The 18897-nt window shown below is 32.1% G+C and overlaps 2 protein-coding genes across 2 annotated transcripts; one reads left to right on the top strand and one right to left on the bottom strand.

Moving 5' to 3' along the window:
* The first annotated feature begins 774 nt into the window (after positions 1 to 774).
* Positions 775 to 3441, top strand: LOC139432453 (uncharacterized). The gene is made up of 2 exons (XM_071200994.1): positions 775 to 1263; positions 2114 to 3441. Exons 1-2 carry the CDS (start codon positions 968 to 970, stop codon positions 3018 to 3020), a joined length of 1203 nt encoding a protein of 400 aa, XP_071057095.1. The 5' UTR covers positions 775 to 967; the 3' UTR covers positions 3021 to 3441.
* Positions 3442 to 12095: 8654 nt separating this feature from the next.
* On the bottom strand, positions 12096 to 12967 carry LOC111421722 (uncharacterized). The gene is made up of 3 exons (XM_023054903.2): positions 12722 to 12967; positions 12460 to 12662; positions 12096 to 12398 (listed from the first exon to the last, which is right to left on the bottom strand). Exons 1-3 carry the CDS (start codon positions 12792 to 12794, stop codon positions 12123 to 12125), a joined length of 552 nt encoding a protein of 183 aa, XP_022910671.2. The 5' UTR covers positions 12795 to 12967; the 3' UTR covers positions 12096 to 12122.
* Positions 12968 to 18897: the final 5930 nt, after the last annotated feature.

Raw genomic sequence — 18897 nt, 5'->3', positions numbered from 1 at the left:
ATTAGTTATTACATTTTAACGTATCTAATTTTACTGCATTTTTAACTATTTTTGGCGAGTTTTATGTAATTTTAACTTTCTACTTTTCAATTAGTAGTGTGTTCAAATGTAGTGTACCAAAAGAACGCGTAATTATTTGTTAAAAAAGCGAAATTGTTGGTTCGTCTTGATATGTCTTATCCACCTACATTATCAAAACTTATTATTGACAATTAGACGGTAAGACCAATTAGTAATATAAGGTAATTTTAAAGTTTAGTTTAATTTTCAATATTACAGTGGTGCCTGATGACGGTTTGATAACCGAATTAAATTTGTAGCACCGATAATTAAAAATAAAATATCATCTTTCAAAGGAAATATTGTTTTCTCAATACATATAAATATAAGGTTTGTTTTGGCATACAGTTCACAAACTGTTTTGGACTTTTTAGTGCGCATGTGTAAACTTCAAATACAGTTTCCAATTTGTTTGTGATTGTCATCTGCTCGAACGTGACAGAATCAGGTAATTATCATAAGTCATAATGTAATCTTAAATTTTGTTTGAACAGACGTAAGACGGAAAAACCAATGTAAGTATTATTGATTGATTATGGGCAAAGAGAAAGCAAATTTAATTTTTACTTGTTTACGTACTTATTTTAGATTTAGGAGAAGTAATTCAAGGCATGGAAAACCAACTTAACCCAAGTGAATATAAAGTTTGGTCTCATAATGAGACTAGACTCTTAGGCCTTCAGCACACGGAGCTGCTCGTCATAGACGCGTATTAGATGCGATTGTAGGAAGGCGTACGCTACAGTGCATCTCACGTATTTTTAAATGAAAAAATGCAAATAACGACGCGGCGTAGCGATTTCGTCTAATAAGACACTTAAAAGCGTCATGCAGCGACGCTTCTTATACGCCTAAAGATCCGCAAACAAACCGATCTTAAAACGTATTTTATTCAGTACTTACCAATATGTCAAGTGATGAAGAGGATCTACTTTTGTTAAATTATCTTCGTTCTCGTAAGAGAAAACAGAAATATAAGAGAAAATTTTGGGTGCATCCTTATATTCGCAAAAATATCGACAAGAGACTATTTATTGCTGCCAAAGAGCTATCAGTAGACGACTCTAAATTTCAAAGTTTCTACAGAATGTCTAAAAATACGTTTAAAGAACTGGTGTTAATTGTAGGTCCCACCATTCAAAAACAAAATACTAACATGCGTGAATGTGTTAGTGCAGAAGAGAGAATTTTGATAACGCTAAGGTAAGTAAAGTAATTTATTTATTATAAAAACAATAATACAAGTTATATATTTAATTTTTAAAGAAAATTATTTTGGTCATTTATATTACTACTACAAGCAGGTAAACTTTCCAAATTATGAATTGTGTATCCATCCGTGGTATCATAAATACTGGAAGCTGAAGACGATGCAATACTAATCGGCGAGGGAGCGTGATTGCTTTGTGCGTTATCGTACATTTGAAAATGATCTATAGATTGCTCTTGCTGCGTTAACAGTTGTTCTAGCAATACAAGTGTTTTAATTTTAAATTGTTGCATATTTTTGTCTGATAAGTTCTTTATGTCGGGTAATAAACTTAAAAGAAACATCCTTCGATCGTCATCTAAAGTCTTATTACTTTTCTTTTCTTTGATATAATCTAAAATAGCGTGATCGATTTCATCTTTTTCCTGTACATGTCTTCTCTTTCTTTTCTTTTTTTCAAAGTTAAAAGAACTTTCTTCAGAAGATTTCGTGACGTTATCGTTTTTATTTTCTTCAAGCAGGGTATAACTTAATTGAGGTTCAGGATTGTCTTCGTCGGTCTCTGTCACTATTTCACTTTCTTCCAACGAAATGTTTCCGGTTTTTTCTAAATGCTGAATGGGTCTTACATATGGCAAGACAAACTGCATAATGTCGTGTAAATAGTAAGGTTTTTTAGATTTTGCTGATGATCCACTCGCAGGTGGTTTAAGGCTGCGTACAAAACCATTCCGAATGTTTTTCCATTTGTCTTTACAACCTGCCGCTATAAAAAATTCACGTGTTTATGAGCCAATATAGCGTGCTTTTCATATAATATATACAACTAGTTTTTTGTTTTAGATATTTAGCTACTGGATGTACATTTACTGCTCTATCTTTATATTTTCAAAGAGGTGAACGTACAGTGGGAAGTATTGTAGAACAAACTACAAAAGCGATATGGAATGTGTTGAAGGAGCCATATATGTCGTTACCAAATACAGAAAAATGGAAACAAATAGCAAGTAGATTTTTTGAGCTATGGCAGTTGCCAAACTGTTTAGGAGCAATTGACGGTAAACATATCCGCATTCAGAAATATCCAAATTCCGGATCCACCAACTTTAATTATAAAAATTATCATTCTGTTGTTTTGTTTGGCTGTTGTGATGCTGAAGGGCTGTTCACAACAATAGAATGCGGATATGCTGGCCGAAATAGTGATGGAGGCATCTTTCGGGTTTCTACATTTCGTCGTTGGTTAGAGAACAATAATACTTTGCCATCTTTAATAGAACTTCCAAACGACGAAAGTGGCAATAAATTCCCATATTATTTTGCAGCTGATAACGCATTTCCTTTGAGACAAAATATTATGAGGCCATACCCCGAAAGAAATGTTAACAATAAAATGCGAATTTTCAATTACAGACATAGTCGTGGAAGAAAAACAATAGAATGTGCTTTTGGAATGATGACTCAAAAATTTCAAATTTTTTTAACACCTATACGAGTCCGCAAATATGAAACAATTATATCAATAATACAATGTGCATGCGTTTTACACAATTTCATTAGAAAAAAAGATGGCACATTATACGCAGTTCCTGTAATAGAAAAGAATCCGCAAAATCCGAGAAACTTGCCAGATATTGAAAATATAAATATCAATGAAACTTCCTCACCTCAAAATCTCCGAAACTATTTAGCTAATTATTTTTTATCACCAAATGTAGCTTTACCATGGCAATGGAATTATTGTTTATAAAATGTTAAAATGAATATCCATATAATAATATATGAAATAATTCTTGAATTACCTGTCCATTTCATTTTTTGACCTATTGCAGACCAAGCTTTTTCGGTAACATCTTTTCTAGAGTGTTCAGCTAATGTATGATTATATAAACACTGATAATTTTCAATTAACTGAACAAATTTCACCGTTTGATCGCTTTTATCTTCCATTTTTACTTATTATTTTATTTATACGGCGTTACCTCTACGCCAAGCGACCAACACTGCTGTACGCCGGCCGCTATGCAGCTTGCATGTTCAAACCAGATCGCGACGCTGCGTCGCCATGTGCAGGTTTTCATTTAAAAACACGTGAGATGCACTGAAGCGTACGCCTTCTTACAATCGTGTCTAATACGCGTCTATGACGAGCAGCTCCGTGTGCAGAAGGCCTTAATAAATTATTACAAAATACTTAGAGACCGAGTAGGAACTCAAAAAATTAGAACATTACAGAAACTATGGGGAACCATATCAGAACTATTTACATTTGAACATCAATTATGTTTTACTCCAAGCCACTGTGAAAACAGATTGAAAGTGATTGAAAACAGTGAGAAAACACAGCGAGTGATTGAAAGAAATTATAAAAAATATATAGATAACAATAGTAAAACGGGCAGGGGTCGGAAGGTATTTGAATATGCTGAGGAAATGAATGAAATATTTTAAAATAGCGTAATTTGAACCCAATTCTCATCTTAGATAGTACAACCATTCACAATCGTAATACCGTAAAATTCATTCAGAATGAAAATGAGAAACTACCTGATCATACCACCAATCAATCACCCATAAGTACAATAAGTTTTGAGCCTGAATTGACAAATTGTAATAATTTGTGATTTTTTATGATTTTCTATGTTTTATTGAAAATACTTTAATTAATCTTAAACCATTTTATTTATAAGTAACTTAACAAATATCGATAAGTTCTTAACGATCGTCTACGATTGACTGTCTATTTTATTTTTTATTTTATTTTATTTATTTTACTTCCGAAATTACAGGGTTGCCCCTAATTACAAATTTCAGAACTTAAGTCTACTAGTACATAATATAACCAACAAAAATAACAAAACAACCAAGATCAAGCATAAATGTTAATTAACCCATCACAGAACGCGCGGAGGATATATTGAACCAAAACTTTAAAAAATGAATAGAATTACATCACAAATTACAGAATTCAATGACAAAAATCAAGTTTGGCTACTGGGTGGCTGCAGCACTTATCAAAGGTGTCAAATGTTGTTTAAACGGTCTAATACCAATGCCAAACAGAGGTATGAAGGAAGAAGCCGACAGTGTGTTGTACAGTGAAAGGATTCTAATAAGAGGAGAATTTCGTCTCAGTTCAGTTGAAAACCGAGGAATATAGAAAAGATTCTTTAGCCTACCACAATATGCAGGCGCATAGAAACCAATATTTTCTAATATTAATGGAGCAATTATACTATTATTCAACATTTTATACAGAAAACAGAGTGATATAATTTTTCTTCTGAGAGACAACCTGGTGATTTTAAATAATTTACGTGCAAATTCGTACGACCTAAAACCAATAAAAACACGGAATTTTTTGTAGTAGAGATACCTAATGAATTACCGCATATTCCAGCTTAGATCGCACTAAAGAATTGAACAGTAATTGCAGCGTCTGTAAGTTTGAGAAACTGTACCCATTTCTAATGACAAATCCTAAGAGACGCAAAGCTGTGGTTGCTGTGGCTTTAATATGTTCAGCAAAGCATAAACCAGGCGAAAACAACACACCCAAGTCTCTCTTTTTAACAACAAACCTCAAATTCACATTATTTATTTTATATACAAATTCTATCGGCCTCTTCCTCAATGTATACGTCATTGACTCACATTTAGACACATTAAAATGGAGCTTGTTGAGCCGACACCAATTAAATACGTTATCTAAATCAGACTGTAAGGACCGGCAGTCAGTTAAGTCGTGTACAGTTGTGAATATCTTCAGATCGTCCGCAAAGAGTAAGCAAGAGTAAGCAAATCATTTATAAATAACAAAAATAACAAAGGTCCCAGATTACTACCTTGCGGAACCCCTGAATCAATCCCCAACATATCTGATACTGCATTTTTATAAGAGACGTAATAAAATCTGTTGGACAAATATGAAACAAAAAAACTAAGAGTAGAATAAGAAAACCCGTGTTGTGCCAGCTTGTGCAGAAGCGTATCATGATCCACCCTATCGAATGCTTTTGCAAAATCCGTGTAGATAACATCCACTTGAGTTCTAGCATCCAATGCTTTGGAAACGTAATCCGTAAAGATAGTTAAGTTGGTCTCCACAGAGCGACCAGGAATAAATCCATGCTGATTAACATTCAACGACAGTTTTACTTGATTGAAAATCCTGTGATAAATCAATTGTTCGAAAAGTTTAGCAAAACAGGAGATTACCGATATAGGTCTATAATTTCCTACATCACCAGACGGGCCAGATTTGTGAATTGGAGTCACTCTTGCGACCTTCCAAACATTTGGAAATGTATTCGTCACAAGTGATAAATTAAAAATTATGTATAATGGCATTACAAAGCCCTTCACAATGTAAGAGGGAATACCATCTGGTCCCTCTGCACGTTTAGATTTAAGCTTATTTATGGCATCACCAATTTCATTCATTGAGAAGGATTCCAAGTTGAACAAATCGAATGAGTTATTGTTGATAATGTCATCATAGAACGAAAGAGAATAATTCGACGTTGAACCATAAACGGACTTAAAATGATTTGCAAAAGCAGATGCGATATCTTCGCTAGAAGCAAGAGGAACTCCGTCGGAACAAAACTGACTCTGGTTAAAGTTATCCCTTTTGCTACCAATAAAATTCCAAAATGCCTTCGGATCAGCTACAATATTATTTTCAACATCTCGTGTATAATTATTGTAAGCTATTGCAGCGTCCCGTTTGACCCTGGCCCTCAGTTCTCTGTATTTATCCAAATGGTACGTGGAATCTTTTCTGTGTTTAAAATGGAAATCCTTAGCCTTAATATCTTTTATTATACATTGATTAAACCACACTGGATATTTACGAGCCCCAACTTGATTTTTCGGGACACAATCAGCTAAGATATCATATAGAATATCATAAAATACAGCAACTACATCATCCACATTATCATACGTACTCAAAAAAGAAAAATCCGTATCAGTTAAACGTCGATATAAAAGCATGAAATCCGCATTCTTATAGTCCTTCATGTAATGTGTTGGTAAAGTTAATTTATTTGCCGGTTTGCAAGATAATTTGTTTTTAACTAAATAGAGAACTAATTGTAGTTGACAGGAAACGAGTAGTTCACTGACATTTGTGTCGTCAGCATATTGCAATTCAATATGATGTTTTCGACTCTTCAGTGAATTACACGTTTTCAATATTATGCAAAAATAAAATAATAAAAATTCCTTAAAACTGAACTAAATTAAACTATTAACTACCATAACTCATTCACTCATTGATAAAAATACAAATATTACATTCCTTAATGTAGACAAGAGACCTCAGAGGCAGCGAATTAAAAAGAAAACACGTTCAGATACATTACATTTGATCAGAAAAGATAAAAAGGAGTATTATGAAAACAAATTAACCATTCTTAAAAATTATTGTTTTAAAAAATGTCAATTAAAGGAACAACAGATAAAACTAGCAGAGGAAAGTCACCAAATTCTTAAAGAATAGAATGCTATTTTAAAATCATTGGCAGAAAATTTTACATCAAGTCATCTTAATCGTTAACAAATGATAAAATGATTTTTGTTTATAAGAATATTTATTTTGTTATGTTGTGGTTTTCTTTTTTTATAAGAATATTATATTATATTGTTTTTTAAGGATTTGTAAGGATCAGATTCTGATTCAATAACGTAGTCAAAAGGTATTTTGGAATATTAATAAATGAAATAACTAAATTACATGATGTTAATGTCTCAAAACATTATTTGCAACAAAAGTTCGCATCCTAATAACATTTCTATCATTTATCGCTTCATTGTTATCTTCATTATTAGCATACCTTTGTTGTGGGATACCTACTATATCATTTTGTATTTCTTCATTACACAAGAATTGATCTTCTATTGCGATGTTGTGTAAAACACAGCAACTTCGAATAAAATATAATAAATAGAATAAATCAGCAATTTTTCTTAATTTTAAATGAAACAGTTGACGGAATTTTTGTTTCAATATTCCAAAGCAATGTTCGATCACATACCGGTTTTTTGACAATTTCTTATTGTACTTTCTTTGGATTGGAGACAACTGTCCAAAATCTTTATATGGTGTGAGCAAATGTCTCAAACAAAGGTATCCACTATCACCTAATATGTAATAATCATTGCATCTTTCCGCCAAGTTATGACCTAATTTAGAAGATCTAAAGACCCGACTGTCGTGCACAGATCCAGGGTAGCCCACATACAAATTCCGGATTTTATAGTTATTGTCACAAACTACTTGAATCTTAAGAATTAACAAGCATTAATACAAATACTCTGTACTAATATTCTACAAATAACTAACGGTCATACTTTATCGAATAGAAAGATTTTCTATTCATATATGAATCAGGATCATCGTCAGGTTTATCTATCTTGATGTGACTACCATCAATCGCCCCAATTGCACCTGGAAAGCCATTCTCCCTGAATTGTATTTCAATTGCTCTTTTTTCTTGTTCATCAGGCCATTTAATTATTTCGCTTGATAAGTTGCTTAGAAACTTATGGATATGTCGAAGCGGTCCGCTACGTCACGGAATGATGCGGTTTGGTGTCCTGCAAACCATAAATAAATTGAACACTGTTTGTGTGCAGTCAACTTCCCATTTCCACCAGTGTGTTGTTCGTTATATTGCGAAGATTTTTTGAATCGTCCAGTTAATTGCCCGAGAACTTTCGTACTCACTCGGAAATGCTCAAAGAAGATCTCTTCGCTATACGTGGAACCGTTTCTTCAAAATAATGTTTGTTTTGAAATCTTTTTTGGTTCCTCATTAGCAAATCCAACTCATCCTCACACTGCTGCTTTCTAATTCACCAAAAGAAATCATTTTGTAGTTTGACAATTAAGAGAAAAGGTTAAGTAGTATTACAAAAACAACCTTTTGCGCATGTCACAAACTGTCAGTTTTCAAAGAATCCACGAATTGTTCGGACAGTTTGTTAACTATTACCATTGTCTTTAAATAGTATAGTCTGCTAACGCTCTGTAAAATATGGTTCTTATCCGAGATATTATGGTCTGTATGGTAGTGCCGAACTGAGTATTTTATTGTAACTAATCATTATGAATGAATAATGTAATGTTAGTTGCCTAATGATTGAATTCTCACCAACAATTTTTTTATTTATACTTTTGTATTCTTAAAAGAATTAGCAATGAATGTGATCAATTAATATTTTTAGATTAATAATTTGATATTTTCAATATCTTCTATTAAGCTTCTATTAACGTCAGAGGCGAATTTAACGCTAAGCGTACCGGGCGTATACGTACCTAAACGTCCTTTTTTTCATCGGGAGCTATCGATCTTGTTCTTTATCGAGATATTATCTTTAAAGTACAAAAAAAGAAAAAAATATTCTGATAAACATATTAATTTTTTTATATTTTTTATCTGTGATCTACAACAAACCTTATATATGTTTTAATATCGCCAACTTAGTATTTTTTTTTACCGATCGATAGTTGCGATTGGAGGTTAATAAGCCACATCTTTTATGGATTAAAGTTCTTACAATAAGGTGAAGCATAAAGATTTTATGGGCTTTACATCTTTTATACCAGCCCGGTATAATATGTAGTACTGTGCTCTCAATTTTTTTACACATAAATTCTTTTCGCAAACATAACTTGGAAAATGTTTATTAAATTCCGTCATAGCAATTTTTCCAAAGATGTATTGCAAATCGGATGGTTTCTTTAATGATGTTGGATTATTTATATTATAGTTTTTGTAAAATAACAAAATGTCTCTGTCTTCAATCAAATCTTCTTTAGACAATAATTGCAATCAAATTTTTTAATACATTTTTGGATTATAAACCCAGCAAAATAATTTATTGCACATGATTCCAAGTTCTTTTCGAAATTAAATAGTTCATTTTCTTGTGAAGGTTCTTCTTCTGAAGTGCTAATAGAGGATTCGTCACTTTTCAACATTTCATTGTTGTCTAGTAGTCTTTCCATTGGTAGTGGTTCACAATTACCTGTTTTTGGAGCTTTTAATAAATTATGAACTAAATTACTTTTAAATGCTGCCTTAAATGTCCGTACAGTGGGATTTTTATTATATCCTCCACGTTGACGGTATATAGAAAATAGATTTTCGAGGATGTCCTGATTTAGCCTGGATGTTAGAAGAAATTTATACCCCTTTCGTTGCTGTGTTTCGAAAATTTGTTTTATTGAAGTTATAGTTAACTGCCATCCATCAAAACTTTTGGTGGTTTTCATTACATTTTTACTTATTTTTTTAATCGACTTCATTGCCTCAGCCATTTTATTTAAAGCTGCAAAAGCTTCGTTATTTGCCTCTGATAATGCCCTTTTACAAGGTTTTTTATCTTGTAAATTTCTGCTGTTCAATGCATCAAAGGCATTATCCACTATTTCTATAAATTCCGCTGTTGCTGAACAAGTATTCGTGCTTAATTCTTTAGTGTCGATAGCTGTTTGCATTGCAGCAGACACACTATGGCTAAATAATTGTGCAGCTAATTTTACGCTCATTTTTTGAAATGTATTTGGGTTTATATGCTGTTCATTTATTTTTATTAAAGCTTTCCCAGTGTCGCTTTGTTGGTCTAAATCAAATAGCTTTCTTATATCATTAAATGAAATTCTTTTTTCCTTCCATATAAAATCTCCGCTAAGCAAATTATTTCGCAAACTCTTTAATAAGTGAGGCGGATCAAATATAGCAAAATATTTTCTTTTGTCCACAAAAAATAGGGTTTATTTATTGTTACTTTTAAAAGTTTGTATAGTTTTTGGTTCGTCGTAGCTTGGTCGCAAATAATACCAATAGGTTTAACGTTTATTTTTTTTAACATCGTTAAAGTGTGACAAATAATTTTTTTTAAATCTTCACCGCCCACCCTACTTGATGTTAAATAAAACGATAATGGGGCTTGCCAATTACAATATACACCTCTAATTAATAATACTAAAGCATGTTTAGCCGCAATTGGCTTTCTTCCCAGTTCCCCAAGATCCTCAAAGCCATCTGTACTTCCAGTCTTCTTACAATATTCTAATTTTTCTTTAATACTCATCTCATCAAAGGTAAGTATACATTCCTTATCTTTACTACTCATAGTATCAAATTTAATTTTTAACTGTTTGTATATACCTTTGTTATATCCCGTTTTCGTATTGTACTGAGATAACCATTTTCTTATTATTGAAGGTGATGGTAGAATCACACCTCTTTCCCTCATGAATTTATACACTGAGGGTGATTTATAATATAATGATATAGCGGTAGCTTTCTCATCAATAGTGAATGGTTTCATTTTTTTATGATACAGTTGCATCGAACATAGCGATCTACTGAATGTTGGTAACTGTTTCAATTCGCGAGGAATTGCAAAGTTTGACTTTAACTTTTATGTTCGCTTCAGTTCTTCCCTTTTCCTTTTATGTGAAGGCGGTGTCGGAAAATTGGAAATATCCATTAGTGGTAATTTATCAGGACCACTATCATTTGTTTCAATATTTTTGGTAGGTGTAAGGAATCTAACCTCTTGTAATGTCATTGAGTTTGGAGATCTAGTTTTGGATGTTGATGGTTGGTCACTGTATGTTAATGGTTCGTTTCCATCAATTTCCGTTGGACAAGCATCGGTGTAAGGCAAAGGAATGGCATAATTTGATAATTTTTTATTAAAAATATCTTGTGCTTGAAAATGATATTCACAAATTGATCGTTTACCTAAGGACTTTGGAGATAAACTTAGTAAATCCAAATTTCCTAAAGTGAAAATAGAAAGTTTAGTAAATAGTAATTTTATCTGATTTTATTAAATTTTGAATAACATATTTAAATGCATTTGAATGTTAAATAGTCAATAGATAACATTTCAGTTTAATTTTATTACTTAAATAGTTAAGAGTTGAAGACTTTAAGGGGGGAGTTTCCTAATTTAAACAAATAAATCATACTTTGTGTGATTTTTTTTAATATAGTAGCAATGAAATATAAATATACTCCCCACTTGAAAATTACTTAATATCGTAATTAAAGATTTATCTGCACCTCAAAAATTAAAATCTTACCGGAATTCTCGATCCATTTTTCACATATTTCCTTATCGGACGCGGGAAAACGAAACATTCGCAACCCACGAGAATTGCGGCGGGTTCTTCCACATAACACACTAGCGCAAGTCGTTATAGACATGCTAATTTCCGCAATAAAAAGAATACTCGCGATAAAAACTACTTCGTAAAGTAAGAAACGACTCAAAACGCTCAGTTCAAACAGGAATATTAAAGCAAAAACTAAAATTTAATTTGCGTTTTGTCAACAACCTTCACATAAAAATTATAACTTTTATCAAATTACCCAAATTGCTATGTTACCATTTTGTTGATATTTCGATGTAAATCCACAAGCATTTAACAAGACAACACGTCTATCTTTGTATTTTAGTTCTAAAAAAGAGTAAATTATATAAACCACTACTCTTTAGTATTTATAGCTTTCGTAAATATGACATGGAGGATTTTTCAATTTTATCATTTTTTTGTGAGATTGATGACTTTCACAAAAAAATAAAAAAACCAATAAAAACGCATTATTAATAAAAAATGTTTTAGTAAAGTCTTTTTAATAACTTTTGTATATTCTGATAGAAGAAGATTTAAACTTTAATTTGGTGTAAAAATTATTTTTTTGCTTGCGACTCGCCAAAACATCAAAAACCCATCATTAATTAAAATATTTTTAATATTATTTTGATGAGAATTCGCACTAAAATAAATTAATAATAGGAGAATTGATGCAAGTTTTATTTTGTTTTATAATTCTGTTTGATTAACGCTCATCAATATCTGAAAATCTGGAGTGCGAAATGCTATTCCCTCTTTAGTCCAGATTCTCAATCCATTGCGGTCGTTTGAGGGTGGGAATACTTTTCCAATTTTCCATTCACCGTCGTGAAAAATTTTTCCAATAAACAGCAAGCGGTCACCTTCATATCCACCTATAACGCAATTCTCCGACAAATTAGGTTTCAAGTCACGCGTATTGATCCATTTCCATTTTAATAAATATGGTGTAGAAGTACATAAAACCTACAAATGCATACAAAGATCTTTTTTAATAAATAAACAAGCAACTGAAAGATCCTATTACTTTAATATTTTTGTTATGTTCTTGTCTTTTACCATGTGCTTCAACTATAACCATATGTCGGTCTGGATACAACCCTCCAGGAAGAAGACCTCCTACTTGCATGTATGGCAAATTAAGTGTTTGGCCTATATAAATATCGTTCCCTGCAGGGTACGCATCTGAGGGAATTGTTCCATTGTAATCTCTCCAATATAAATCTACACCTAAAAATTATTTATTTACGTAAGACATATAAAACCAAATTATTCCCCGTTTAACATACTCTCACAGGAAATTTGATTATGTCCAGTAATTATCATTAAAATAAGTAAGTAATTCGTAAATGATTCCAACATGTTTTTTAACCAAAGTAATAAAAACTCGGTAATCACGAAACAGTAAATATTTATCGTTCCTCCTTAATTTTCTGATTTTTTAAGATTCGGTTTCCAATTCCGAATTCAAAATGTCAGGGACTCAATTTCTCAACACCTCTTGATTGCGAACGTTCTATACATGAATTAACTGTAAAAGTTAAGTTATCTTATCTTGTTTATTTATTACAAAACTTGAACACAAAAATACACCGTATGCAATACCATTTAAGATTAATATTGAACTGAGGATAATCTATGTCGAGCGATTAATTTTATACCGCAATTAGAAAAAAATCCGCTGATTATAATTATTAGTGATCAGATCGAAATTAACTGCATAAAAATAATTTTCCTATCAGGCCTATTATATCATCTGTTAATTGTAGCACATATAACATCGCTAAATTCATGATACAATATTTCAGAAACACTATCCAATTTAAAGCAGACTACCGTTACGATTTGATCGACACCTTACGAAATTTAAAATATCCACGAAATTTCACTTTGATCTCTTTTGATATTACCAACTTATACAGCAACATACCCATTAACCCATTTAGTCCCAAGCTGCTTTATGTTTAAAAAAATTGATTTTTTATACTTTTGCTTAAGATAAGATGGAATGAAGAGTATAAAAATGTATACAGGTGTTTGAAACAAAAAATTGTTTTTGAGATGGTGCAAAAATGCACCACTGGTAAGATAAGTGAACAACAGCACACAAAAATTTTGATTATCATTTAATAACTAAGTAATAAATTAGTCGTAAATAAATAATAATACTAATACAACATTATACCAACAAATACCAACTTTAGTATAAAGTTTAATATAAAAAATATTTAAACTAAAATTGGTGCAAAAACGCACCAATGGGATTAACAGTATAACGATTTATTGTGATAGTCCGTAAAACACTCTACATGTAAATGAACATTACACTTACTACACATATGTATAGTATGTTTATGGCATATTTTACATCTTCTACGAGCTTTAGAGTCGTGATTCTTTATTAAATGGTCATTGGAAGATTCAAATTCTCTGTTTGACCTCGTGTTTCGTTCAGTATTAGGTGTTGCGCTTTCATATTTGAAGACCTTACGGCAACAACGGTACAAGCCACATTTTTAAAAAAAGTGAGTTATTTAATTTTTTTATATCAGTAGGCTATGACTTTTACTTAAAAAACAAAAACTTCCGATAAAAAAACGTTGACAGGTTCGTAAATAGAGAAAATCGTTTTTACATTAAACTTAAAATACAGTTTTTTTAATGTAAAAAGGATACAAGCCGTATTTAGCGTTATTAAATTAAATTATGGCGGCGTCAAACAGTTTTCCGACTCAAAAAAAAACGTTTCACAACGAAAACTCAGAAAGTGATAGTGACTTAGACCTTGGGTCTGACGATAGTGCAAATGAAACTTCTTCAGACGAATATAGACAGGTAAGTTTTAAAATATGTGGCTTATTCCCTTCTTCAGTTAAATTAATGTGACTTATTTTATTTTATTTTTTTTTATATTTAAATTACGATGTTATATTTTCATAATGCAAAAATGTTACATTTTCCTATTCTTTGGTTCAAAATGCTTTAAAAATTATACAGGGTGATTCTCTACCGATGCGACAAACTTCGGCAGATGATTCTCTGGTGAAAATTAATGTCAGTTTCTATTATGAACCATATGCGCCTTCGGCACCCCTGAGGAGCTACGCCCCTCTAATTTGGTTTTAACTTTTTGCTCGGAAACCATAAGTACCTTAGGAATGAAATTTGGGGTAGAAGTTCAGCTCCTAATAGGCCACGTTTTGAGCCATTTTTAGCTTTTAATCTTGCCCTCAAGTTACCAAACTTGACTACCACCTTCACTTAACTTCGGCGGTTGTAGTTACGTTTGGTAACTTGAGGACCAGATCAAAAGCAGAAAATGGGTCAAAACGCGGCCTACTAGAAGCTGAACTGGTACAAAAAAATCATTCTTAGATGCTTATGGTTTCCGAGAAAAAATAAAAACCAAATTTTCTTTGGGGGACCGTAGGTCCTCAGAGGAGCAGAAGGCGCTTATGGTTCATAATAAAAACTGGCCTTAATTTTCGACAGAGAATCATCTGCTGAAGTTTGTCGCATCGATAGAGAATCACCCTATAGATACATAATATATTAGTAATAATTTTAAGAAATTTTAAGAATAATAATTTAGTAATAATATTGTGACTTATCCCTTTATGCCTTCCAAAATATCTGAAACTACTTAGTACTATTTTTAGGAAAATGGTTTTACTAATCTTGAAGGTCCGCGTTCTTTAAATAAAAGAATTTCTTTTCACACGCCACCTAAAGCTATTCCTTCAAGAAAGCGCAAGGCAAACTTTGCAAGGCAGGTTAGAAATAAAAAAAAGATTAAACGAAATTTGGGTCACAAATATGTGAATAAACGACAAAAGCAAGTAGCTGAACGAGAACTTGAACCTTCGTGCGACTGTCGCCGAAAATGTCGAAATGCTTTAGAAGGAAAAGAGATGCACATTTTCAACACTTTTTGGGACTTAGCGGATTACAACAAACAAAATATTTACCTTTTTTCGCAAATGAAATCTGTACCGAAAAAAAGATTATACCCTAAGAAAACAAAAAAAGAAGTATCGTCACGCAAAGTTACTATACAACATTTTGTAAAAGTTAATGGCGTTGATGTCAAGGTGTGCAAGCAAGAATTTCTTGCAGTGCATGGCTTACAAAAATCAAAAAAAAGAATTCAGCTTTTGTATGAATAAATTAGCAAAGGAGCTACTACCCCAAAAAGTGACCAACGTGGTAAACACCAGAACAGGGCAAATAAGATTAGTGATGCTGATCGTGATAATGTGAAGGCACACATCAATTCAATTCCTAAATACACCAGTCACTACAGTAGACAAAAAAATCCTGATAAGGTGTACATAGATCAAGACTTATCCATTTCTGCTCTGTACCATGATTATTACCTTGAATGGTGTGAAGACAAAGGTTTACATGCCGTAAAAGAAAGTTACTACAGAAACGTGTTTTGTAATGAGTTCAATATTGGATTCAAACTCCCTAAAACCGACACTTGCAAAACATGTGACTTTCTCAACATACAAATAAAACACGCTTTGAGTAAAGGCGAATTAGCAGACACCTTTAAGACTGAACTTGAACTACATCATTGTAGGGCAGAAGAGCTACAAACAAGTCTCAAAGAAGAAATAGAAAAAGCTAAAAACACACGAGATACCCTCGTCTTAAGTTTCGATTTACAGCAGGCTTTACCAGTACCAAATTTAACGGTTGGACCTGCTTTTTATCTAAGAAAAGCGTGGACTTACAACTTAGGAATACATGACTGTATAGAGGATAGAGGATATATGTACATGTGGCCCAAGCGAGGCAGCGATGAAATTGCTAGCATTTTATACAAACATTTTAAGAAAAATTGCAATGATCAGTATACAAAGCTTATTGTATATAGCGATAATTGCGCAGGTCAAAATAAAAATTGGACCATTGTTTGTTTATGGCAACAACTAATACGAGAAAATTTTTTTAAGAGCATAAAGCACAGATTTTTAGTAGTCGGTCACACGCATCTTCCATCTGATCGTGATTTTGCAGTTATAGAAAAATACAAGCGCAACTATTTAAAACAAGTATATTGTCCTGAGGACTGGTACCAAGCTGTTTTAAAAGCAAAAAGGAAGAATCCTTTCAATGTTATTATACTTGAACAAGAAGACATTTTATCTTTTAAAGACCTACAGATGAAAATAAAATATAAGGTATAAATATAAATATAAATATAAATATAGGTAAAAGAGGTATAAGAAGATCTGTAAATATGTTAATAAAAGATTTAAAAAAAAAATATGATGCTCCCATTCAATTAAACCAAAAGAAACTATCCAATCTTTTCGCACTTCTAAAGTATATACCTCCGATTTATCAAAATTTTTATAGGGAGATTGGTGTTGGTGAAAATAATAATGTAAATAGTGCACCGACTATAGATGATGACATAGAACATTTAGACAACTTCAGCGACATTGACGACGAAAAGTAAAATAAAATTCATCTTAATTTATTAGAAAATTTAATAATGTTTTTTGTGTGTTATTTTTTGTTTTTTTGTTTGTTGTGACTATTTCATGAATTAAATGTGTTTTTGTTCTTATCTAGTTATTTTTATTTCAAATTTTCACTTATTTCAGACTCTTTAGTGTTGCCATTATGAATTTGATGTCTTAGGTAATAGCTACTGGACTACCTTCTCGACTTATCATTTTTGAATACATTTTCGTGTAATAAGGGTCTAAGCCACACTATTTTGACATAAATTAAATTTTGTCATTGAAAGCGCTGTTTTTCAAAAAAATCTTCAGTTTTCATCGAAGAGAAATAACCAAGTTTCAAATAGTAAATGTTATAGAATTTTTATCTTACTTCTTATTATTTCACGATTTAATTACAAATTAAAATGTTGATTTTCTCAAAAAGTTAGTTGTGTGGCATGTACCGTTATTGCTCTAACGTCTTCATTTCATTAGCCGAACTGCAATATGTGATTTAAAATCCAATTGTGCCATTTTAGTATTATTGACAGTATTGTATAATTTCCACGCGTTTATTATGACACTATCCAATGAATTAATAAATAGTGGCCACCACCACGTCTTTCCTAATACTCTTGTTCTATAGTTGGCTATTCCGTTATCGTGTAAATCTACACCACCCATGAATTTATTATATTCTGATACCGCATAAGGTTGATTAACTAGTGTTTCCTTTTTTTTCTTTCTGTTGTACCTCTTAATTGATTGTATTGGGTCCACATTCAAATGGTTAGTAATTACAGTGACAACGGAGTTATCATTCCATCGTACTAAAGAAATTTTTGAACAGGTATCATAAGCTGTATCAAAAAAAACCCTTTCCTTCTTTGAAGTACATTTTATGTTTTCTAACGGACAATTTTTCGTTCTGTACAGTACCGGTAGCAAAAAAAACCTTTATTTTTCAATTCAACAAACAAATCAAACGATGAAAAAAAATTGTCAAAAAATATCCGATGAACATGAGGATTTTTCACTACAGAGAGTAATTGCATAACTACTTCACCACCCAAGCCTAATTTTGATTTTCCCGTTTTCATTGCGGCTCCAGTGTAAGGTTCAAAGTGAAATAAATATCCGTCAGATGAACATAAACAGCAAAGTTTGAAACCGAATCTTACCGGTTTCCCCTTGATAAACATTTTACATGAATGGCGCCCAAAATATGGAACCATTTGTTCATCAATAGATAAATTGTGACTAAAAACACCAAATTGTAATTTTTTTTGTTTATAAGCTGAAGGAATGGTCGTATTTTTGCAAATTCATCAGATGGATCTAATAGACTGTTATCTGATAAATGAAGGTTTCGTTTTATGTTCTGAAATGTATTACGATGTAAATGTAAATGTAAATGAAGGGTACAGGGAATAAACAGGCTAAGTCAATTTTTGTTGAAATCGTGTTAACAACACAGTCTGGTAAAATTAAAGCGAATCTTTTCGTCAATGTTCATAAAAAGGGAAAAAGACGGTTAGGTCAAGAGAAAACACAGAACTTAAATTTGGTGAAGAGGGAATATACAGGCTAAGTCCTTAAAACAAGAAATAAACCGGCTAAGTCGCAGCGTCAACTACCTGTTTTTGCTAACTCAGGGGAGTTGATGAAAATTGGCTTTTTTGCGCTAACAATAATATCAAAGAAGCTTCGAATTCCTAGTGTGAGTCGCAGTTTGTTTCTGTTGGTTTCTGTCAGTAAAGTGTTGTGTGGTGTTGTGCAAATAATGCAAGACGAAACTAAAGAATCAACGAATGGTCAGAGTACCAAAAAACGGAAAAAGTTTGGACGGCTACACGAAGTTCCAAAAAACTTAGGCTACAAAGCCACGAAATGGGTCCGGACTGTAAATGTCGTAAAAAGTGTTTCGAAACCTTGAAGGAACAAGTACGTAAAGAAATTCTACGCCAATTTAACTTGCTACTAACAGAAGATGAACAGAATTTATA

The sequence above is a fragment of the Onthophagus taurus genome, unplaced genomic scaffold, assembly GCF_036711975.1.
Source record: "Onthophagus taurus isolate NC unplaced genomic scaffold, IU_Otau_3.0 ScKx7SY_15, whole genome shotgun sequence".
In the NCBI taxonomy this organism is placed as follows: domain Eukaryota; kingdom Metazoa; phylum Arthropoda; class Insecta; order Coleoptera; family Scarabaeidae; genus Onthophagus; species Onthophagus taurus.
The sequence above is the reverse complement of the archived record's forward strand: the minus strand, read 5'-3'. Positions and strand labels throughout refer to the sequence as shown.